This window comes from Hemiscyllium ocellatum, chromosome 35 (genome assembly GCF_020745735.1).
Source record: "Hemiscyllium ocellatum isolate sHemOce1 chromosome 35, sHemOce1.pat.X.cur, whole genome shotgun sequence".
Lineage (NCBI taxonomy): Eukaryota > Metazoa > Chordata > Chondrichthyes > Orectolobiformes > Hemiscylliidae > Hemiscyllium > Hemiscyllium ocellatum.
The window spans coordinates 12,643,026-12,666,793 of NC_083435.1; the positions used below are offsets into that span (position 1 = coordinate 12,643,026).

General features: G+C 41.5%; 1 protein-coding gene across 7 annotated transcripts; it reads right to left on the bottom strand.

Annotated features, from left to right (window-relative positions):
- Positions 1-3,896: 3,896 nt before the first annotated feature.
- Positions 3,897-23,652, bottom strand: zcchc17 (zinc finger, CCHC domain containing 17). 7 transcript variants are annotated; one of them, XM_060850823.1, is made up of 9 exons: positions 23,600-23,652; positions 21,939-22,055; positions 18,090-18,142; positions 17,930-17,987; positions 17,459-17,565; positions 16,522-16,613; positions 12,594-12,694; positions 8,219-8,346; positions 3,897-4,515 (listed from the first exon to the last, which is right to left on the bottom strand). In XM_060850823.1, exons 3-9 carry the CDS (start codon positions 18,129-18,131, stop codon positions 4,318-4,320), a joined length of 726 nt encoding a protein of 241 aa, XP_060706806.1. In that variant the 5' UTR covers positions 18,132-18,142; positions 21,939-22,055; positions 23,600-23,652; the 3' UTR covers positions 3,897-4,317. The 7 variants fall into 7 exon arrangements, with proteins under 7 accessions (XP_060706806.1, XP_060706805.1, XP_060706804.1 ...); XM_060850822.1 differs by having other exon boundaries at positions 18,090-18,247; XM_060850821.1 differs by having other exon boundaries at positions 21,932-22,055.
- Positions 23,653-23,768: the final 116 nt, after the last annotated feature.

Sequence of the window (23,768 nt, forward strand, 5' to 3'; positions counted from 1 at the left end):
AAAGGTCTTAAAATTGATAAATCTCCTGGCCCCGAAGGGATACATCCTAGAGTTCTGAGAGAGGTGTCTGAGGGAATAGCAGAGGCATTGGTTGAGATCTTTCAAGAGTCACTGGAGTCAGGGAAAGTCCCAGATGATTGGAAGATCGCTGTTGTAACCCCCTTGTTCAAGAAAGGATCAAGACAAGAGATGGAAAATTATAGGCCAATTAGCCTGGCCTCGGTTGTTAGTAATATTCTAGAATCCATCATTAAGGATGAGGTTTCTAAATTCTTGGAAGAGCAGAGTTTGATTAGAACAAGTCAACATGGATTTAATAAGGGGAGGTCATGATGAACAAACCTGTTGGAATTCTTTGAAGAGGTAACAAGTAGGTTAGACCAGGGAAACCCAGTGGATTTAGACTTCCAAAAGGCCTTTGATAAGGTGCCACACGGGAGGCTGCTGAGCAAGGTGAGGGCCCATGGTGTTCGAGGTGAGCTGCTCGGATGGATTGAGGATTGGCTGTCTGACAGAAGGCAGAGAGTTGGGATAAAAGGTTCTTTTTCGGAATGGCAGCCGGTGACAAGCGGTGTCCCGCAGGGTTCAGGGTTGGGGCCGTAGCTGTTCACATTATATATTGATGATCTGGATGAAGGGACTAGGAGCATTCTAGCGAAGTTTGCCGATGATACGAAGTTAGGTGGACAGGCAGGTAGTACTGAGGAAGTGGGGAAGCTGCAGAAAGATCTAGACAGTTTGGGAGAGTGGTCCAGGAAATGGCTGATGGAATTCAACGTGAGCAAATGCGAGGTCTTGGACTTTGGAAAAAAGAATACAAGCATAGACTACTTTCTAAACGGTGAGAAAATTTGTAAAGCCAAAGTACAAAGGGATCTGAGAGTGCTAGTCGAGGATTCTCTAAAGATAAACATGCAGGTTGAGTCCGTGATTAAGAAAGCAAATGCAATGTTGTCATTTATCTCAAGAGGGTTGGAATATAAAAGCACCATTGTGCTACTGAGACTTTATAAAGTTCTGGTTAGGCCCCATTTCTGGTGTCCAGTTTTGGTCCCCACACCTCAGGAAGGACATACTGGCACTGGAGCGTGTCCAGTGGAGATTCATACGGATGATCCCTGGAATGGTCGGTCTAACATACAAGGAACGGCTGAGGATCCTGGGATTATAATCATTGGAGTTTAGAAGATTAAGGGGAGACTTAATAGAAACTTACAAGATAATACATGGCTTGGAAATAGTGGACGCTAGGAAATTTTTTCCGTTAGGCAAGGAGACTAGGCTCCGTGGACACAGCCTTAAAATTAGCGGGGGTCAATTCAGAACAGAAATGCGGAGACATTTCTTCAGCCAGAGAGAGGTGGGCCTGTGGAATTCATTGCCGCAGAGCACAGTGGAGGCCGGGATGCTAAATGTCTTCAAGGCAGGTATTGATAATTCCTTGAGACATCAAGAATCTAAGGGCTACGGGGAGAATGCTGGTAAGTGGAGTTGAAATGCCCATCAGCCATGATTAAATGGCGGAGTGGACGCGATGGGCCGAATGGCCTTACTTCCACTCCTATGTCTTATGGTCTTATAACCATTCATGTCTATCCTATTTGAATCTGACAACTGAATCTTCCCTATTTCAGTTACATACTCCCTCGTTCCTTTGAACTCCAAATATTATTGGCCCAATTTGCTCAGCCTGCCAGCATAGGACAGCATAGTACATTCCTGATGAAGGGCTTTTACCCGAAACGTCAATTTTCCTGCTCCTCGGATGCTGCCTGAACTGCTGCGCTTTTCCAGCATCACTCTAATCTAGAATCTGATTTCCAGCATCTGCAGTCATTGTTTTTACCGAGCACAGGACAACCCTTTTCTCCCAGAAAGGAATCTATCATCAATTGCATCACTGAACTATTTCTCACACTTATTTTTTTTTTTGAAACTAGATCCGTGGCTGTTGACAGTCTGAACCATGAATTGACCATTTTATATGCTATCATTTCAATTGTTAAGAATCTTGAATTCAGTGTAATATTTATATATTTGCCTTGTATTGTAGAAAATAATCACAGTTTAATCTATATTATGGATTAAATAAGAAACTAAGCAAGGGAGGACATCAGGTTTAAGCATGTTTCTATATTGGGCTGATTAAATACTCCAAGAAACAGCTAGTCCTCTGCTGCGGGTTTGATTCTCTTCTTCACTGTTAATAGAAACAAAAAATATTTAACAGCAGTCAATAAAACAAACACTTCAATTTACTACTCAATGTTGCTCAGTTACTTTTAAGAATATGTTGCACCTCTGCTCCTGGAAATTCATTTGAAATTGAAAAACTACAAAATGGGATTATATGGCAGATGGATGGCAGCATACAAATCAGAGAAAAAAGTGACATTGCAGCCCAAAAGCCTGGAAAATAATAGTAACATGTCAAATGATTCCGATTTGCAAAAAAATTTAAGAAAAAGTTTCAAGAATGCACATAAACTAATGAAAATAAAAAGATGTAAATCTAATAACAAGGGTTGAGCCATTCACACTGGATAAAACAAACACAGGTTGAGTGGTCAGACTGGTACTTAATATCAACAGTGAACCATTCGGGATCTGTGACTGGAAGATTTACAAAGAGACACAAGGTCAGCAAGAAACAGATATAAGTGCTGGTGAAACGCAACAGGGAATGCACTGATGACAGGAAGAGTCGAGTCATAGAACCGTAGAGATGTACAGCACAGAAACAGACCCTTCAGTCCAACTCATCCATGCTGACCAGATATCCTACATTAATCTACTGCCATTTGCCAGCACTTGGCCCATATCCCTCTCAACGCTCTCTATTCATATATCCATTCAGATGCCTTTTAAACATTTTAATTGTACCAGCCCCCACCACTCCCTCTGGCAGCTCATTCCAGATATACATCACCCTCTGCGTGAAAAGGCTACCCCTCTAGGTCCGTTTTAAATCTTTCCTCTCTCACCTATGCCCTCTTGTTTTGGACTCTCCCACCTCAGGGAAAAGATCTTGTCTATTTACCCTATCCATGTCCCTGTTGTTAATTAATCTTGATCATAAAGATTATAAAGTTGTCTTGTTGACTCTGCACCAATTTGTTTGTGGTTCAGGTAGTAATCCACAGATTATTGCCTTTTTAGTTCAGCCCATGGCTGCTCATATTCTCTCAGCAGAACCTTTTCCTATTTATGATCCAGACAACTGGATCTTTCTCCTCCCACTCCAAATTCCTCTGCAGCTCATTGGTATTAGAACCGGATAAAAGCATTCCATTACGTTCTACTATACAGCTAGATTCTGACTGATTTCTACCTCACATATACCCGTTTTTGCTCTACATCACATGCTGATAATAAAGTGATTCTGAATGTGGTTTGACAACTATAATCCATGGCTGATCTGTGACATATTGCTTTTGTGCATCTTGATTTGGCAACAAAAATTTTGGCGGCTGTTGGCTCATGGGTTATGAGATCAGAAATACGAGCAGTAGAAGCCTTTTGATAATAATCAAAGTGAGAAACTTTCACAAAAAGTAACATTGGGAAAAGGCCAGGATTAACAAAGGATGTAAATGTATTAATTTTTGAATTAAATACTATCAGAGTGGAGTTTAAAAAAACAAAATTACCATGTTATCATGAGCAAGGTGAATACATTCTGTTCATTCAATTTCATCTTGAGCTCAGGGTCAAGGAATAGTTCAGCACAGAAGAAGCCCAATTTTCCCTGTGCTGGTTCTTTGGAACAGCTCATTTATTCCCACACGAACCTTCCTCCTCACCTCCCCGAAAACTCATTCTTTTCAAGTACAATGCAATTGTCCTACAATTATGATGCAAGTGTATGAATGATTAACACATTGGTTACAAACTGCTTTTTCTGTTGTCCAGTATTTTAATGAAGATATTGTTTCATTTAAAATAAGCAGTTTCCATTAAAATATGGATAAAGGAATTTTGAATGACTCGGGTTATGTTATTTTCACCCAATGCAATTACAGGGTCAAGGGATTCAATGTAGAGCAGCCACTCACCAGGTCTGAACCATTGTGCAAAACACAAAGTGGATTTTTAAAAAAAAAAGTTTCAATTTGTAAAAGCCTTTCGCCACAACAAAGTAACACATCTGATGGATTTCAAAATTTGGTTCAGACTTGGGAGAAAATACAATCTACAAGAGTAAATTACTGAGAAACAAGAAGAGCACATCATTTTAAACTTCTCTAGTGGGGGTTTCCATACACAGCTCGAGAACAACATGCAGGATTTTCAGTTTTCTTTACCAAATACCAAGATTTAATCTCTCTTTTTGGATTTCTTATGCTTGTGCTTTTTATGCTTTTTCTTCTTGTGTGATCGTTGAGTTTTTTCCGAATGTTTGTGCGCCTTGGGGGCTGAGCGGTCCTCCTCACTGCTCGAGTCTGACGATTCAGAAGAATTAGAATCAGAGGAAGACAACTTGCCTTTACTTTTCTTCTGCTTCTTTACTTTATCCTGTAGAAGATCAAACCTTTAGTTGCACCAATATTTCACAAATAGTCGCTGTTGCCTTTCAGAAAACAGAGACTGTACGTTGCTAAAACTGGGCTACGGTTATTTTGTCCTTTGAAATAACTCAGCAGGTCATAACTCTCCTGGTTCAAGGTTTGACAAACTAAACCAGATGGGTCACTGAACTGCCCTAGAAATAATGTTGCTTTCCTGGAATTAAACTAAACTTGTTTCTGCACTCAACTCTAGTGCTTAAACAAGAAGACTTACTTCTCGTAGATTCTTCTGAACTGAAAATAAAGCTATTGGCCTGACTTGTTTAACTGACTTGCCATAAACTCAATAATATAATTACCTCCTCAAAAAGCACGGGAGAGACTCCGCAGTTCTGGCAGCATTCATAGAGTGAAACAGAGGTAATGTTTAGGTCACTGGACTCAAAACATTAACTCTGTTTCGATCTCTCTCTCTCTTTAGATACTGCCAGATCTGCTGTGTTTCTCTTGCATGTTTTGTTTCAGACTTCTAGCATCTGTAGTTCTTTGTTTTTATATTAATAAGAATGTTTTTCTATTAACACGATAGGAATTAGCAGTCACTGCAATTGACAAATTCTGGACTAAGTCAATATCCCAGAACGATTTGGATGTGAACATAGGAGGTATGGTTAGTAGGTTTGCAGGTGACACTAAAATTGAGGTGTGGTGGACAACGAGAAAGATTACATCAGAGAATAATGGGGCCTTGATCAGATGGGCCAATGAATCAGGAGTGACAGGTGGAGATTAATTTAGACAAATGTGGGGTGCTACATTTTGGAAAGGCAAATCAGGGCAAGACTTATGCACATAATGGTAAGGCCCTGGGGAGGGTTGCTGAACAAGAGACTTGTGGAATGCAGGCACACAGTTCCTTGAAAGTCGAGTCCCAGGTAGAGAGGATAGTGAAGTAAGTGTTTGGTATGCTTGCCTTTGTTGGTCAGTGCATTGAGTATAGGAGGTGGGAGTTCATGTTGCAGCTGTACAGGACATTGGTTAGGCCATTTTTTGGAAAACTGCGTGCAATTCTGGTCTCCCTACTATAGGAAGAATGTTGTGAAACTTGGAAGGGTTCAGAAAAGATTTACAAAGATGTGGCCAGGTTTGGAGGATTGGGCTATGGAGAGATGCTGAATAGGCTGGGATTGTTTTCCCCAGAGCGTCGGAGGCTGTGGGGTGATTTTAAAATTATGAGGGGTGTGGCTAGGGTAAATAGGCAAGGTCTTTTCCCCAGGGTAAGAGAGTCCAAAACTAGAAGGCATTAGTTTAAGCTGAGAGGGGAAAGATTTAAAAGGGACCTAAGGGGCAATTTTTTCACACAGAGGGTGGTGCATAGATGGAACAAGCTGCCAGAGGAAGTGGTGGAGGCTGGTCCAATAACAACATTTAAAAGACATCTGGATTGGTATATGAATAGGAAGGGTTTACAGGGATATTTCCCAAATGCTGCCAAATGGGACTAGATTAAGTTAGGATATCTGATCAGCATGGATGAGTTGGACCATGCTGAACAGTTCTATGACTATGATTTCCTGACCATTTCTTGTGTACAAAAGCACTTCACAGAAATAACTAAAATTCATCTGTTTCTACTTTGAATTCCAAATTGTGCGTATACACACACTCACATATGTAAAATACATCTTTCATCACACTCTCTATTTAATTTTATTATAAACTTAAACTGGTTTCCTATAATCCTATGATTGTTGAATTCAGTTTTATAGATTCCTATGAAGATAATAAGGTCTTAAGACGTTGGAAAGTCAGACTCAATAAAGTATGGAGTTGGAAAAAGCACAGCAGGTCACGCAGCATCAGAGGAGCAGGAGAGTTGACATTTCAGATTGGGACCCTTCATCAGGACTGGGATGGGGAGAGAGAGGCTGAGAAATAAACAGAGGAAGGGGATGGGGCTGGGGGAAAAGGTAGCTGAAAATGTGTTGCTGGAAAAGCGCAGTAGGTCCTTGGATGTTGCCTGACCTGCTCCGCTTTTCCAGCAACACATTTTCAGTTCTGATCTCCAGCATCTGCAGTCCTCACTTTCTCCTGGGGGAAAGGTAGGCTGGATGGCGATAGGTGGATGCAGGTGATTGTGATTGGTCAGTGGGAAGGTTGGAATGGATAGCTAGGAAGGAAGATGATCCTTCTAGGTCCTACTAGTTGCTGTCCAATTCATTGTACTGGAAAGTGGATCACATCAAGAAGGGACTGAGCTGGATGATCATACTTCTGCAGTCAAAAAACACCTGACAATGATCTCTGACTGTCATTTCCTGTAAACAACTTCTTAAACAACTACTGATAAACACTGCACAACTACATTTTTGCATTTTAATTCTTCAAGAGGATTGTAGTTTGAATTTTTCATTGTGAATCTGCTCCTTAATTGAAGTACTGCATTCATTCCAATGTTGCAGAATGTATGTGACTCACCTTGCTAGTCTGCAGAAATATCAAATCAATAGGTTTCCTCAAGAATCAGTTCTACCACCAACCCTTTTTAGTTCACACACACAATTTTCTCCTGACTGGATGGTGGAATTTCACCTGTGCTGAGGCCAACGACTTTACTGTCGAAATATTCATTCAAATCAGTGAGTTGTCCATCTTGTAACTCACATCGATGAGAGATGTGAAACTTGATGCAAAATACTGGCTGAAACAACATTTTCAATACAGTATAGCCCAAACATAACTTTCCCAATGTTACAGCACCTCATGAATCTTTATTTTTCCATACCTTAAATGGTCAACATCGTAAAGAGCACAGTCTAAAGAGTGCATCACCCATGCCTGGCCATAGCCTACAATTAAGGAATCAATTTATTACATTACATTATTAATTTTTTCTGATTTGTAGCAATCATTAACCTGAACAACAAACGATCCTTGATTACATTCACTTTTCACTTCAATGGCAAGAATAGTGGTCAGAAGATGTTGACCAAGCCTGGAATACCTTCCAAACCCGGGAATTCTATCACTTACAAACAGAAGGGCAGAAGCATGGGAACACCACAATTTGCAAGTTCCTCTCTAAGCCACACACCATCCTGATTTGGGATGACATCACCATTCCTGCACTGTTGCTGGGTCAAATCCTTGAACTCCCTCCCTAACTGCAATGTGCATACTTCCACCACAGGGATTGCAGTGCTTCAAAGCAGTTCGTCACCACTTTCCCATGAAGCAACTAGTGTTGGGCAATAAATCATGATTTTTCTAAGGATGTACACATCCCAAACAAGAATAACAAAAAGAATAAGCTCAACATCATTTCTGACCCAATGGACCATGATTTCGCTGCTCAGGCTGCTGCCTGAACTGCTGTGCTCTTCCAACACCACTAATCCAGAATCTAGTTTCCAGCATCTGCAGTCATTGTTTTTACCTCGTTGATTTGGACCATGAACAAGGCCTTACTTGGCCAGGTCATGCTTCTAAACTGCATCTGAACAGGGCAGAGACAAAGCACATCAAATCTTCACCAGCTTTATGACACCAGCAACAAATATTCTGGCAATCAAACATAAACCTGATGAGACCGCATGTCGCTGAATCATGTCCATTAACTAAACTATCTGATGTTTTGCATGCTAGTGAGCACAGCTCTCTCAGATAGTTGGAATTATAGACTGAATATGCATTCGCTAAATAATGAGTACCTTCTTTTTCTTCTTTGGAGGCTGAAATTCAGATTGGCTGGCGCTGTCAGCTGGTTCCACCTCATCATCAGGAACGAGACTGTACTTAACGCCACCAGGCTGCATGAAGCAGTCTTTCGCAAAATGTCCTAGCAAAGAAAACAAAGTTAGCCTAAGGTCCTTCTGAAATTGTCAGGCATTTTCCTTAAACACAAAACATTTTGTTCAACACAGGAAAAAAGAAATGTGACTTAAATGAGTGAAAGTTAATTCAAACTCAATTGCATCAGGCTAATTTATCACAGAGACCATCAACACTGGGTCCAAACCTGCCCTTAAGCATGTATTACCTTGGTGCTATGGTGAGGCAGGTTGGATGGGAAATGCATCACTCAATCATCAGCTACAATAATCTAACTAAATTTCCACTTCTTAGCTTGGTAACAGTGAGCTTTTCACTGCATAACAGCATGTGCCAGGCAGCAGGACCTTGTGGTCTGACCAGCTTACAACCCCATTCTTACTATGTATGCTGCCATCAAATGAGAATTTTTAGGTCGTATTTCTTCTGGAGCAGTAATCCTGAGGTCAGGATAATGACTTTGCGTTCAAATTTAAGCACACTGCAGCTCATGGAATTTAAATTCAATTACTAGACAGGACCATGACAATTATCAGGGATTGTTGTAAAAACCCATCTCACGCAGTACTGTCTTTTGGGAAGGAATCTGCCATAAATATGACAGGCTTACGTGTGACACTGGTTCCACAGCATGTAGCTGACTGCCAATCTCTCTCTGAAATAGCCTAGCAAGACACTCAGCTCAGAGGCATTACTCATGAGGAATGGGAAACAAATGCTGGAATTGCACAGGCATTCACATTCCATGAAAGAACAAAGAAAACAAAACCATTAGCACAAAGACAAATTGCTCTGCACCTATATAAAAGGATAAAGCTGAGTTAAAAATTAAAGTTCTAAATGGGAGTAAGGCTAATTTTGACAATATTAGGCAAATAAATATGTACTTTATTGAAGATGATGTTTCAGCCAGTATTTTGCATGTCACTCATCGATGTGCGTTCCTGGGTGGATGACTCACTAAGATGAGTGAATATTTTGACAGTAAAATCATTGTCCTCAGCACAGGCGAACTTCTACAATCCAGTCAGGAGAAAATTGTGTATGTGAACTAAAAAGAGCTGGTGGTGGAACTTGATCTTGAGGAAACCAATTGATTATTTCAAACATTTATCAGGAGAGGCTATTCGCAGGTAAAGCGATGGTCGGAAAGTGGGAGATCTCCAAAAAATGAGGTAGCCAGAGCCCAGAGGCACTATAGCCCAGTTAGTGTGAAAAGCAAGGCTGGTAGGTATAGGGAATGCTGAATGACTAGAGAAATTGAGGCTCTTGGAAAGAAAAAGAAGGTGGTATACGGTAGGTATAAACAACTGGGATCAAGTGAATTCCTCAAGGACTGTTACACTTAATAGTGTGGGCCTGGGGAGTTGCTGAGAAAAGAGACCTTGCGGTTCTCAGTAGACTCACAGGTAGACAAGCTACTGAAAATGATATTTGGTATGCTTGCCTTTATTGGTCAGTACATTGAATATAAGAATTGGGATGTCATGTTGTGGTAGTACAGGATACAGTGGAACTTCAAAATTATCCGAATATCAATTATTGGATTAATTGGGGGTGGGACAGGGTGGGAGCAGGGGGGGGGGAAGAGGTTGAGGGATGGGCATGCGTGTTGGGGGCGCAGACAGGGTTGGAGGCAGGCGGGGTACCAGGGGCTCGCGTACGGTGTGCTGCTGACTAGTGTCCTGAACGGGGAGCAGACTTCACAGAAAATTCCGAGCTGCAGAGGAAAACAATTAACCGGATAATCAATTATCCAAATGAAATAGTGCCCATCCACCTCATTCAGATAATCGAGGTTCCTCTGTATTGGTTAGGCCAATTTTGACATACTGCATTCAATTCTGGTCTCCTCTGAAAGATGGCATAAAAGATTTACAAGGATGTTGCCAGAGTTGGTGGGATCTTTTTCCCCAAAGTAAGGAAATCCAGAACTACTGGGCATAGGTTTAAGGTGAGAGGAGAAAGATTTAAAGGGGACCTAATGGGCAACATTTTCATGCAGGTGTGTTGTTTCAGTGTGCCAGAGGAAGCAGTGGAGGCTGGTATAATTACAACATTTAAAAGACATCTGGATGGATAGATGAATAGGAAGGGTTTACAGGGATATGGGCCAAGTGTTGGCAAAGGGGACTAGAATATCTGATCAGCACAAATGAGGTGGACCAAAAGGTTTGTTTCTGTGCTATGCAACTTTATGGTGCTACAGGTGCAACGCGGTTTCATTCTTAGACGTGATTTGGAGATGCTGGTGTTGAACTGGGGAGTACAAAATTAAAAATCACACAATACTAGATGATAGTCCAACAGGTTTATTTAGAAGCACTAGCTTTCGGAGCACTGCTCCTTCATTAGGTGATTGTGGAGTATAAGATCGTAAGAGACAGAATTTATAGCAAAATTTTACAGTGCAATGCAACTCAAATGCTACCTGAAAAAGATTTGGATTGTTTGTTGAGTCTCTCATTTTTTTTAGAATGACTATGTTGGTTTCAGTCCTTTCATACATAAATCCCAGACATGTTTTAAAATTACATTCTCAAGTGAACTCTAACAATAGTGCTATGTCAGCTCAGATAACACATTAAATGTATACGGTTAAAGTCTGTTTGTCTGCGTTCCAATGTTCAGATTGATTCTGAGATGAGATTAGATTCCTTACAGTATGGAAACAGACCCTTGGCCCAACAAGTCCATGCTGAGTCTCAGAGTATCTCACCCAGATCCATTCCCCTACATTTACCCCTGACGATGGGCAATTTAGCATGGACAATTCACCTAACCTTCACATCTTTGGATTGTCGGAGCAAACCGGAGCACCCGGAGGAAACCCACGCAGACACAGGAAGAATGTGCAAACTCCACCCGAGGTGGGAATCGAATCTGGGCCCCTGGCACTGAGGCAGCAGTGCTAACCAATGAGCCACCGTGCCACCCCTGTATTCTATATCTAAAAAAGGGATTTACAGAATCTTAAATGGATTCATGCAGTTTTTGAACAAAATAAAATGTAATTCTGCAAGTACAAATTCACCCCACAAATCTTTACGCGTGTACGTGCATGGTGGGCTGTAAGTGTCTGTGAGAGTGCATGTGTATGTGTGCGTGAGTGTAAAGGGGTATACATCTGTGAGAGGTACCTATGTGGGTGTGAATGTGGAGGAGTGTGTGTGTCTGTGTCTGTGTCACTGTAGTGTTACATGAACCCAAGGTCCCAGTTGAGGCTAGCTCCATGGGTACCGAACTTGGCTATCAGCCTCTGCTCAACCACTTTGCGTTGTTGCCTGTCCCGAAGTCTGCCTTGGAGGATGGTCACCTGAAGGTCTGAGGCCAAATATCCTGGACTGCTGAAGTTTTCCCCGACTCAGAGGGAACACTCCTGTCTGGTAATAGTTGTGTGGTGTCCATTCATCTGTTACCATAGCCTCTGCTCGGTCTCGCCAATATACAATTACTCAGGGAATCCTTGCCTGAAGTGTATGAAACAGACAACGTTGGCCGAGTCACATGAGTACCTGCCACGTACATGGTGGGAGGTGTCCCCACGTGGAATGGTGATATCCATGTCAACACTCTGACGCATCTTGCAGTGTCTGCCGAAACAGGGTTGTATGGTGTTGTCCTGAAAACTGAGCTGACATGCCACCTCCTATCAGTAAAGTTCACTTGAGAATATAACTTTAAAAAAGTTCTGGGATTTACATTTGAATGAACTGAAACCAACATAGTCACTCTAAAAGATGAGAGACTTAACAACAATCCAGGTCTTTTTAAATGTATCATTTTAGTTGCATCACACTGTAAATGTTTGTTCTACTTTCTACATCTTACGATCTTATACTGCATAAACACCTGATGAAGGAGCAGTGGTCCGAAAGCTAGTGCTTCCAAATATACCTGCTGGACTATAACCTGGTGATGCGTGATTTTTAACTTTATACATCCTTAAATAAGTATCAATCTTAAAAAGGAGGCAAAACCACTTAACGTCCTACAGTTTGAGATTGACAAGAAATTTACTGACTCCCCAATTGACGCAGTTAAAATTACAAACTCAAAACAGAAACTGCTGGAAAGGCTCAGCAGGTCTGGCAACACCCATTAAGACAAATCAGAGTCAAAATTTCGGGTCCAGTGACCCTTCCTCAGAACCAGAATTAACAGCACTTACCAAGGTCCCCAAAAGGATGTATTTAAGCTATTATTTTAGAAACTCCTAACATCAAATAAAAACAATTAGGACATGTTGCATACCTTTACATCCACATTTTTTGCAAACTGTGTTTAGAACGGCTTCAAGTTTTATTTTCTGCCCTGTAAAATCTTTGAACTTGCGCTTCCTTCTTTCATCCTGGCTGCAAACAAAAATCCCATAAAAGGTAGTATTAATCCCCTGTGGACAATAATATCATGCCCATTTATCCTCCATTTTCTCTTCTACGCAGCCTCTAGTTGTAAGAGCGAAGCTCCATTTTTGCGTGTCACACACCATCATAAATCCGAAACTTTATTCATCTCATTCTGTTAAGCAAATTATTCATTTGAAACACAAAATTAAAACAGAAAACACATGCTGAGAAGGATCTCAGGTTTTGCTAAATGGTCAAAAAATTCCAAGCTTTGGGAAGCTGAGCGACAGATCATTGTGCACTGATTCAGTTTTTCACAATTATCATACTACTTTGTGGATCATTGGAATCTTTTCTGAATAGAAGCGACCTGTACAAGAAGGATGGATTGCACCCGAATTGAAAGGGGACTAATATACTGGCAGGGAGATTTGCTAGAGCTGTTCAGGAGGATTTAAACTAGTAAAGGTGGGGAGGTGGGGGTGGGGGTTGGGAAATAGTGAGGAAAAAGATCAATCTAAGACTGGTACAGTTGGGAAAGGCAGCAAGTCAAACAGTCAGGGCAGGCAGGAACAAAGCAGACAACAAGGTAGGACTGATAAATTAAATTGCATTTACTTCAATGCAAGAGGATTAATAAGGAAGGCACATGAATTCAGGGACTGGGGTATCATAGCAATTACAGAAACATGGCTCAAGGATGGAGAGGACCTTCAACTTAATGTTCCAGGATACAAATGCTATAGGGAGGATAGAAAGCGGGGGGGACAAGAGAGGGTTAGCAGTGGCATTTTTGATAAGGGATAGCATTATTGCTGTACTTGGGGAGGATATTCTGGGAATAATTCCAGGAAAGTCATTGTGGTGGAACTAAGAAATAAGAAAGGGATGATCACTTTATTGGGATTGTATTATAGACCTTCTAAAAGCCAGTGGGAAATTGAGTAACACATTTGTAAGGAGACGTCAGTTATCTTTATGAAAAATAGGGTGGTTATGGTAGGAGATTTTAACTTTCCAAACATAGACTGGGACTGCCATAGTGTTAAGGGTTTAAATTTGTTAAGTGTGCACAAGAAAGCGCTTAGTAGAGAGCAATCTGTTAAAGTACGGACAAGAAAATTTTCTGGTTAAGTATGTGGATGTACCGACTAGAGAGGGTGCAAAACTTGAACTTCTGTTGGGAAATAAGGCAGGGCAGATGACTGAGGTGCCAGTGGGGGAGCACTTTGGGGCTAGCAACCATAACTTTATTAGTCTTAAAATACTGGTGGAAAAAGAATAGACCAGATCTAAAAGGTGTAGCTCTAAATTGGAGACAGGCCAATTTTGACAGTATTAGGCAAGAGCTTTCAAAAGCTGATTGGGGATAGATGATTGCAGGTAAAGGGACGGCTAGAAAATGAGAAGCCTTCAGAAATGAGATAACGAGAGTCCAGAGACAATATTCCTGTTCGGGTGAAAAGAAAGTCTGGTAGGTGTAGGGAATGCTGGATGACAAGAGAAATTAACCTTCTTTTGGTTAAGGACAAGAAGGAAGTGTATATCAGGAATAAACAGGAAAAATTGAGTGAATCCTTTTAAGACTGTAAAGGGAGTAGGAGTATACTTCAGAGGGAAATCAGGAGGGCAAAAAGGAGACATGAAACAGCTTTAGCAAATAAGGTGGAGGAGAATCCAAAGGGATTTTATAACTATATTAAGGACAAAAGAATAACTAGGAAGAGAATAGGGCCACTCAAAGATCAGCAAGGCAGTCTATGTGTGGAGCCGCAGGAAGATACTAAATGAGTATTTTACATCAGTGTTTACTGTGGAGAAGGACTTGGATGATACAGAATGTGGGCAAACAGATGGTGACATCTGGAAAAACGTCCATATTAGAGGAGGTGGTGCTGGATGGCTTGAAATGCATAAAAATGGATAAATCCCAGAACCCGATCAAGTGTACCCTAGAAATCTGTGGGAAGCTAGAGAAGCGATTGCTGGGTCCCTTGAACAAATATTTGTATCATTTATAGTCACAGGTGAGGTGCCGGAAGACTGAAGGTTGGTTAATGTGGTGCCACTATTTAAAAAAGGTAGTGGGAAAAATAGGGAACTATAGGCTGGTGACCCTGACATCACTGGTGGGAAGTTGTTCGAGGAAATCATGACAGACAGGAATTACATGTATTTGGAAAGGCAAGGACTGATTAGTCAGCATGGCTTTGTGCCTGAGAAATCATGTCTCATAACTTGATTGAGGTGTTCGAGGAAGTAACAAAGAGGATTGATGAGGGCAGAGCAGTTGATGTGATCGATATGGATTTCAGTAAGGTGTTCAACAAGGTTCCTCATGGGAGACTGGTTAGCAAAGTTAGATCTCATGAAATACAGGGAGAAGCACTTATTTGGATACAAAACTGGCTTGAAGGTAGAAGACAGAGGGTGGTGGTGGAGAGTTGTTTTTCAGACTGGAGGCCTGTGACCAGTGGAGAGCCACAAAGATCGGTGCTGGGTCCACTACTTTTTGTCATTTATATAAATCATTTGGATGTGAACATAGGAGGCATATTTAGTAAGTTTGCAGATTACACCAAAATTGGAGATGTAGTGGACAGCGAAGATTACCTCAGAATACAATGGGATCTTGATCAGATGGGCCAATGGGCTGAGGAGTGGCAGATGGAGTTTAATTTAGATAAATGTGAGGTGCTGCAATTTGGAAAAGCAAATCAGAGCAGGACTTACACACATAATGGGAAGGTCTTGGGGAGTGCTGCTGAACAAAGAGACCTTGCAGTTCAGGTTCATTGTTCCTTGAAATTAGAGTCTCGGGTAGATAGGACAGTGACGAAGGCTTTTGATATGTTTTCCTTTCTTCGTCAGAGTATTGAGTACAAGAATTGGGAGGTCATGTTGTGGCTGTACACTACATTGGTTAGGCCACTTTTGGAATATTGCATGCAATTCTGGTCTCCTTCTCATCAGAAGGATTGTTGTGAAACTTGAAAGGATTCAGAAAAAAATTACAAGGTTTTCTTTTAGATTAGATTAGATTACTGACAGTGTGGAAACAGGCCTTTCAGCCCAACAAATCCACACCGACCCACTGAAGCACAACCCACCTAGACCATTCCCCTACATTTACCCCTTCACCTAACACTACAGGCAGTTTAGCACGGCCAATTCACCTAACCTGCACATTTTTGGACTGTGGGAGGAAACCAGAGCACCCGGATGAAACCCACGCAGACATGGGGAGAATGTGCAAATTCCACACAGACAGTCGCCGGAGGCTTGAATTGAACCTGGGTCTCTGGCGCTGTGAGGCAGCAGTGCTAACCACTGTGCTACTGTGTTGCCAGGGTTGAAGGATTTGAGCTATAGGGAGAGGCTGAATAGGCTGGGGCTGCTTTCCCTGGAGCATGAGAGATGAGGGGTCACCTTATAGAATTTTATAAAACCATGAGGGGCATGGATAGAATAAATGGACAATATCTTTTCCTGGGGTGGGGGAGTCCAGAACTAGAGTGCATAAGTTTAGGATGAGAGGGGAAAGCTATAAAAGGGAGCCAAGAGGTAACTTTTTCACACAGAAGGTAGTGTGTGTATGGAATGAGCTGCCAGAGGAAGTGGTGGAGATTGACACAATGACAACATTTAAAAGGCATCTGGATGGGTATATGCATAGGAAGGGTTTAATGGGATATGGGCCAAGTGCTGGCAAATGGGACAAGATTAGGTTAGGATATCTGGTCGGCATGAACAAGTTGGACTGAATGTACTGTACATCTCTATGACTCTATGTTACAAGAAAACAAGCCAAAGCCTTGATCAAAAACACATACTCAAGAATAACGTTATTTGGATCGAGGTCCTTCCCAGATCCCTGATTAACAGCCTTCATTGAAAGAGAAAGCTTGACTTTGCCATCCTTTACCTTAAAACAAAAGCTTAGTTTTAATTGTCGTCATATATCATACACAAGAGCTTCATCCCAAAAAGTAAACCTGCCGTCGTGTACATATAAAGAGCAGGGACAGTATAATGTAAAGAAGGATAGATTTAAGGATGACTGCCCACCCCAGCCTTTCCATGTCCACATGGATACTTACAAACCTGTTCCATTTGCAACTGTGCCCTGTTCTAATGAGAGGTCACCAAGCTGAAAAATTAACTTGGTTTTCTTTCCTGATAAACCGGCCAGACCTGTTGTGTATTTCCATAATTTCGTTGGGATAAATAACAAAAGTGAAGCTCTATGATGGGCTGGAACGCAGGTGAATTTAAATGACGAAAAGGATGATGGCACAAAGTAAAAAGAGATGGTAATCAGATGGATATAAAAAGATTGGTTTAAAAGGATGCAACACCTTGACAAACAGTTGCCACTAATTAAACAAAATGTGAGGGTGGTAGAGTTACTGTTCGGAATTAATTTTTCTCATTTTGTCATTTAATTTCTCCTACTTTCTGCCCTACCATTCCTTACATTTTGATCCTCCTTCCTCTCTCCCTGCTTTGTTGTGAGGAATGATTGCCAAACTTCTCTCGGTTAGCAGCTGACGCGGTAACCTCAGCATTTTCAAGTTCATTAAAAGTGCTTGAACTGAAAGAGTCTTACAAGCACCATGACAAAATTGTTCATCCATTTATAATCAACATCTACTAAATTCTGCTGCACTTTGGAAACACAGCAATTTATTCCACAGACCAGCAGAGGAAAGAAACTGGAAAAATGACCTCAAGATTGCATGCAGCTTCAACAGTATCCAGGGTTAGCACCTGTACCTCTTTCCCGATTACTTTAACCCAGACCCTTTCTCCAACATCAACAATCTCAGAGGGATTATCCACACGGCTTGCTGACATGTGTGACTTGTGGACCAGACCTGAAAAATAATACAAGCATTCCGTCAATTGATCCTAGCCACACAACATTGGGTACTGGGCACATCACTCAGTAACTTTCACTGCTATGGCAGAGCTCCCTATTCTGTTGAGATTTCTTACATATACTACTGAGACTGCTACCTTGCCTTAAAAGAGTGAGCTTTGAAAAATTCACAACTGGCATCAAGTATTGAATGAGGCAATTTCTAAAACAGGGAATATCAAATTTTGCAAGAGTCACAATGATGTTATATGTTTAGTATTATTCAGTGATTAGAAAGGATTTGTGAAGTTTACAAATGTCATCTAAGTATAAAACAATAAAATATACATATTGTGCACCAAATTGTAGCAACACCTTACCTTGTCGCTTGCAACCCGGAATTTTAATAAATGCTCCATATTCTTTTACAGATGCAACCTGAAAAATTAATTTGAGTTGAATTTTTTTGCCACCAGTCAGAACTGAAAGAGGGTTATGGACAGTGCACATAAGAATGTGTGTATACATCAAAAGATATACCTCGCCTTGTAATGTCATGTACAGTTCAGGCAAGTCCTCCATCTTTATACAACCTACAGTACATTAAGAAAAGAATAGAACCCTTGAAAGATGCTTGAGATGACGACCATATTCCAGGTAAACATTTATTTCAAACTGTCTTCTTCTATCAGAAAGCTCTGGATTAAAGAAACAAAAATATACAGGTTTTGAAAACATGCACTCAAGCATCTGGTGCAATTCTGACAAAGTTGCATTTCCTGATCACCCGCAAGTGACGTTGGGTCTTAGTGAACTGCTGTAAATCATGTAATTTCATTAACCTGCAATTCCTTCAGCAACAATTAATTATCCCAAATCAGAAATACTATGTACAGCAAAGTCCTATGGAGAAATTACTTGTTACATTATATCAGCTTATTTGGATCCAAAGAAAGGGAATTCATGGAACGGTGGATCCAAAGAAAGGGAATTCATGGAATGCTTATAGGATGGCTTTTTGGAACAGCTTGTCATGGAGCCCACAAGGGAGCAGGCTATTCTGGACCTAGTGCTTTGTAATGAACCAGACTTTATAAAAGATCTTAAAGTAAGGCAACCCTTAGGAAGCAAGCGATCATAATATGGTAGAGTTCAGTCTGCAGTTTGAAAGAGAGAAGGCAAAATCGGATGTAATGGTGTTACAGTTAAATAAAGGTAATTATGAGGGCATGAGAGAGGAACTGACAAAAATAGACTGGAAGCAGAGCCTAGCGGGGAAGACAGTAGAGCAAAAATGGCAGGAGTTTGTGGGTATAATTGAGGACACTGTAGAGATGTTCATCCCCAAGAAAAGAAAGATTATCCAGGGAGGGATTAGACAGCCATGGCTGACAAAGGAAGTCAGGAAATGAATTAAAGAAAAATAGAGATCCTATAAAGTTGCCAAGAACAGTGGGAAATCAGAAGATTGGGAAGGCTACAAAAACAAACACAGGATAACAAAGAGAGAAATAAGGAAGGAGAGGATCAAATATGAAGGTAGGCTAGCCAGTAATATTAGAAATGATAGTAAAAGTTTCTTTCAATACATAAGAAACAAATGACAAGCAAAAGTAGACATTGGGCCACTTCAAACTGATGCTGGAAGCCTAGTGATGGGAGATAAAGAAATAGCAGGAGAATAGCGGGCGGCACGGTGGCACAGTGGTTAGCACTGCTGCCTCACAGCGCCTGAGACTCGGGTTCAATTCCCGACTCAGGCGACTGACTGTGTGGACGTTCTCCCCGTGTCTGCGTGGGTATCCTCTGGGTGCTCCGGTTTCCTCCCACAGTCCACAGGTGAATTGGCCATGCTAAATTGCCCGTAGTGTTAGGTAAGGGGTAAATGTAGGGGTATGGGTGGGTTGCGGGTCGGTGTGGACTTGTTGGGCCGAAGGGCCTGTTTCCACACTGTAAGTCTAGTCTAGTCTAGTCTAGTCTAATCTAATCTAAAAACTTAACAAGTATTTTGCGTCAATCTTCACAGTGGAAGACATGAGTAATATCCCGAAAATTAAAGGGATTCAGGGGGCTGAGTTTAGTATGGTTGACATTACCAAAGAGAAAGCGCTAGAAAAGCTAAAAGGTCTCAAAATTGATAAATCTTCTGGGATACACCCTAGATTTCTGAGAGGGGTGGCTGAGGAAATAGCAGAGGCATTGGTTGAGATCTTTCAAAAGTCACTGGAGTCAGGGAAAGTCCCGGATGATTGGAAGATCGCTGTTGTAACCCCCTTGTTCAAGAAAGGATCAAGACAAAAGATGGAAAATTATAGGCCAATTAGCCTGACCTCGGTTGTTGGTAAAATTCTGGAATCCATCATTAAGGATGAGGTTTCTAAATTCTTGGAAGAGCTAGTAAGGGGAGGTCGTGATGAACAAACCTGTTGGAATTCTTTGAAGAGGTGACAAGTAGGTTAGACCAGGGAAACCCAGTGGATGTGGTCTATCTGGACTTCCAAAAGGCCTTTGAAAAGGTGCCACATGGGAGGCTGCTGAGCAAGGTGAGGGCCCATGGTGTTTGAGGTGAGCTACTGGTATGGATTGAGGATTGGCTGTCTGACAGAAGGCAGAGAGTTGGGATAAAAGGTTCTTTTTCGGAATGGCAGCCAGTGACAAGCGGTGTCCCGCAGGGTTCAGGGTTGGGGCCGTAGCTGTTCACATTATATATTAATGATCTGGATGAAGGGACTGGGAGCATTCTAGCGAAGTTTGCCAATGATACGAAGTTAGGTGGACAGGCAGGTAGTACTGAGGAAGTGGGGAAGCTGCAGAAAGATCTAGACAGTTTGGGAGAGTGGTCCAGGAAATGGGATGGAATTCAACGTGAGCAAATGCGAGGTCTTGGACTTTGGAAAAAAGAATAAAAGCATAGACTACTTTCTAAACGGTGAGAAAATTCGTAAAGCCAAAGTACAAAGGGATCTGGGAGTGCTAGTCGAGGATTCTCTAAAGATAAACATGCAGGTTGAGTCCGTGATTAAGAAAGCAAATGCAATGTTGTCATTTATCTCAAGAGGGTTGGAATATAAAAGCACTGTTGTGCTACTGAGACTTTATAAAGCTCTGGTTAGGCCCCATTTGGAGTACTGTGTCCAGTTTTGATCCCCACACCTCAGGAAGGACATACTGGCACTGGACCGTGTCCAGCCGAGATTCACACGGATGATCCCTGGAATGGTTGGTCTAACATACGAGGAACGGCTGAGGATCCTGGGATTGTATTCATTGGAGTTTAGAAGATTAAGGGGAGACTTAATAGAAACTTACAAGATAATACATGGCTTGGAAAGGGTGGACGCTAGGAAATTGTTTCCATTAGGCGAGGAGACTAGGACCCGTGGACACAGCCTTAGAATTAGAGGGGGTCATTTCAGAACAGAAATGCGGAGACATTTCTTCAGCCAGAGAGTGGTGGGCCTGTGGAATTCATTGCCGCAGAGTGCAGTGGAGGCCGGGACGCTATATGTGTTCAAGGCAGAGATTGATAGATTCTTGATGTCGCGAGGAATTAAGGGGCTACGGGGAGAATGCTGGTAAGTGGAGTTGAAATGCCAATCAGCCATGATTGAATGGCGGAGTGGACTCGATGGGCCGAATGGCCTTACTTCACTCCTATGTCTTATGGTCTTATTGGCTCTTGGCTAGCTTCATTAGAAAAATGTGCTGGAGAGAATAGAGATGTCAATATCTCCCAGTGTAGCTTTTATAAAGCTTCCATTCATGAAAAACTGTGCAAGTACCAGCCAGCCTTTTGACTGAAACAAAAGATGTTGCATTTCAAAATTCACATCATTTATCCTTGAATCATAGAATCTATACAGCGTGAAACAAGCCATTCAGCCCAACCAGTCCATACCAACTCTCCAAAGATGAACACACCCAGACTCATTCCCCTACCCTACTAATGCACCTAACCTCCACAACTCTGAACGCTATTGGCAATTTAGCATAGACAATTTACCTAACCTGCACATCTTTGGATTGTGGGAGGCAACCGGAGCAAACCCAGCAGACACAGGGAGAATGTGCAAAAATAAAGGGTACATATGAAAAGTAAATTCAGACTCTCACTATCTGAAGAGTTATTGGAGCCTACTGCAAAGGCTGAATCACTAGTTATAGTGTTCTACAATCTGAATCAATGTTGTTAACTAGCATGCAACTGCTTACCTAACACTTTTCAGGCTGTTTGTTTGTCATTGTGAGTTGCCTCTGAGCCAACCCATCTCAGCACTTTTCTCTTTATATCTATGGTTACAGGTACATTACTACAGGTATCCTAATAAGCAACAAGTTTTATTAACACTTGCTCTGATGTCATGGTCAGCAATGGCACTCACTACTAACTCTGAAGAAAGTTCTCCACAAAGATCAAGATATCTCAATGGCATGAGTTATCCTTTCCTAATCAATGTTGGAACCCGATGCCTCGGCATGCAGCAGCACTGATGTTCGTAAGTAGATCTGAAAGCAGATAAACCTCTGATCACAATTAAAATTTCACACACAATAAACCAGAAAATAAAAGTGCATGTCATGTCATTCAGTTTCTCTGAATACTCATATAAGAAAACGAAATATTGTAAATGGATTCAGGTGAATGTTAAATCAGAGGCAATGCTTTCATGGAATATATACTTTTTTCAAAAAGAAGTATTAATATGGAAAGATCTAATATTCCACAAACATAAAAGAAAGTTTCAAGTGCTTTTGAGGTTGAGAAGCAGTGTCCCTACTTATGGACCAAAAGGTTTAAGTTTATCCAACCTTCTATAGGAGTGTGTTCACAACATGCCTGATGACACTTTCAAAAAATATACAAGTAAGTTTTTTATGGTCAAGGAAGTGCTTAGCAGGAGCTGTGAAGTTAACACAACATTATCAATGCATTTACAGTGCACTGTATAGAATATGAATCTTTCAAAGGGTTTCCATTTCACAGAAGGGAGAAAGGCAGCCAGTGCTAGAGTGCAAATTCTCAATAATGCACAGAATTTTCCATTGATTGCACTCTGGGGAGTGATTCCAGCACTGTATGCCGTAGGGAACTGAATAATTACAGTCATGATTTGGAGGTGCCAGTGTTGGATTGGGGTAGTACAAAATTAAAAATCACACAACATCAGGTTATAATCGAGAGTGTGGTGCTGGAAAAGCACAGCAAGTCAGCAGCATCCAGGGAGCAGGAAAATCAACATTTCAGGCAAAAGCCATTTCAGTGGAGCAGCGCTCCGAGAGTTAGTGCTTCCAAATAAACCTGTTGGACTATGACCTGGTTTTGTGTGATTTTTAACTGAATAATTACAGGACTTTTGTGTTATTCTGCACCAATATGGACATGCTGTTAGATTAAGTGCAGGAAGAGAAAGTGAGGACTGAAGATGCTGGAGTTCAGAGCTGAAAATGTGTTGCTGGAAAAGCGCAGCAGGTCAGGCAGCATCCAAGGAACAGGAGATTCGACATTTCAGGCATAAGCCCTTCTTCAGGAATAGATTAAGTGCAGTAATGAGCACAAACACACAGTTTCTCCACTGTTACCAATTCAAACTCTGGGCAACAAATGAGCAACAAAAGATGTTCAAGATCACATTGCTCTCACATCCAAATCCTAATGCAAGTGAAGGGAAGAAACCAGTTTAATCAAACCTTACCTAGGCAAGCCTTTTATGTAATTTTGACACAGAAACATAATTTCACAAAGTGTCCCTCTGTTTAGTCTCTCCAGGTTCTGCCAGAGCTGCTGATTTTATCTCAGGCCTCCAGCATCTGAGGTCTTTTATTTTACTGTATTGTACTTTCACAGGGATTCCTTTGGGACTCCTGATGCACATTCTGCAGTATAACTGGAATCCAGCAGTTGTACATGATGCTTTCCAGCTACCAGTCACTACAAGGTGACCTCAAACTAAATTGCCAGGTTAAATAACTGGCCAGTTAATCAGAACATCACAGACAACACACACAGGTAAAGACAGAAACAAAAATAAGTTACAATATCATCCACAAACCAAGGGCCTGGTCAACCTGGAACCTTCACCAGCTGGAATCGATGGGGCGGGGCCTCACGCGATGTGACTTGCACCCCGTTTGATTGGCGTCGCGGTTCTCCAATCAGCTCCGGTGCACATGATACGTCTCCGCCCATCCCGTCTTGATCGATGTCGAGACTGACCAATT

Bases quoted from the DNA above. Each gene is read 5' to 3' on its own strand.
- zcchc17 (XM_060850823.1), bottom strand. From the start codon at position 18,131: ATGGAGGACTTGCCTGAACTGTACATGACATTACAAGGCGAG. The intron at 17,566-17,929 runs GTAAGGTGTTGC...ATTATTTTTCAG, and splicing joins TCCGGGTTGCAAGCGACAAG to GTCTGGTCCACAAGTCACAC. The intron at 8,347-12,593 runs GTATGCAACATG...TTTCTTTGCTAG, and splicing joins CAAAAAATGTGGATGTAAAG to GACATTTTGCGAAAGACTGC.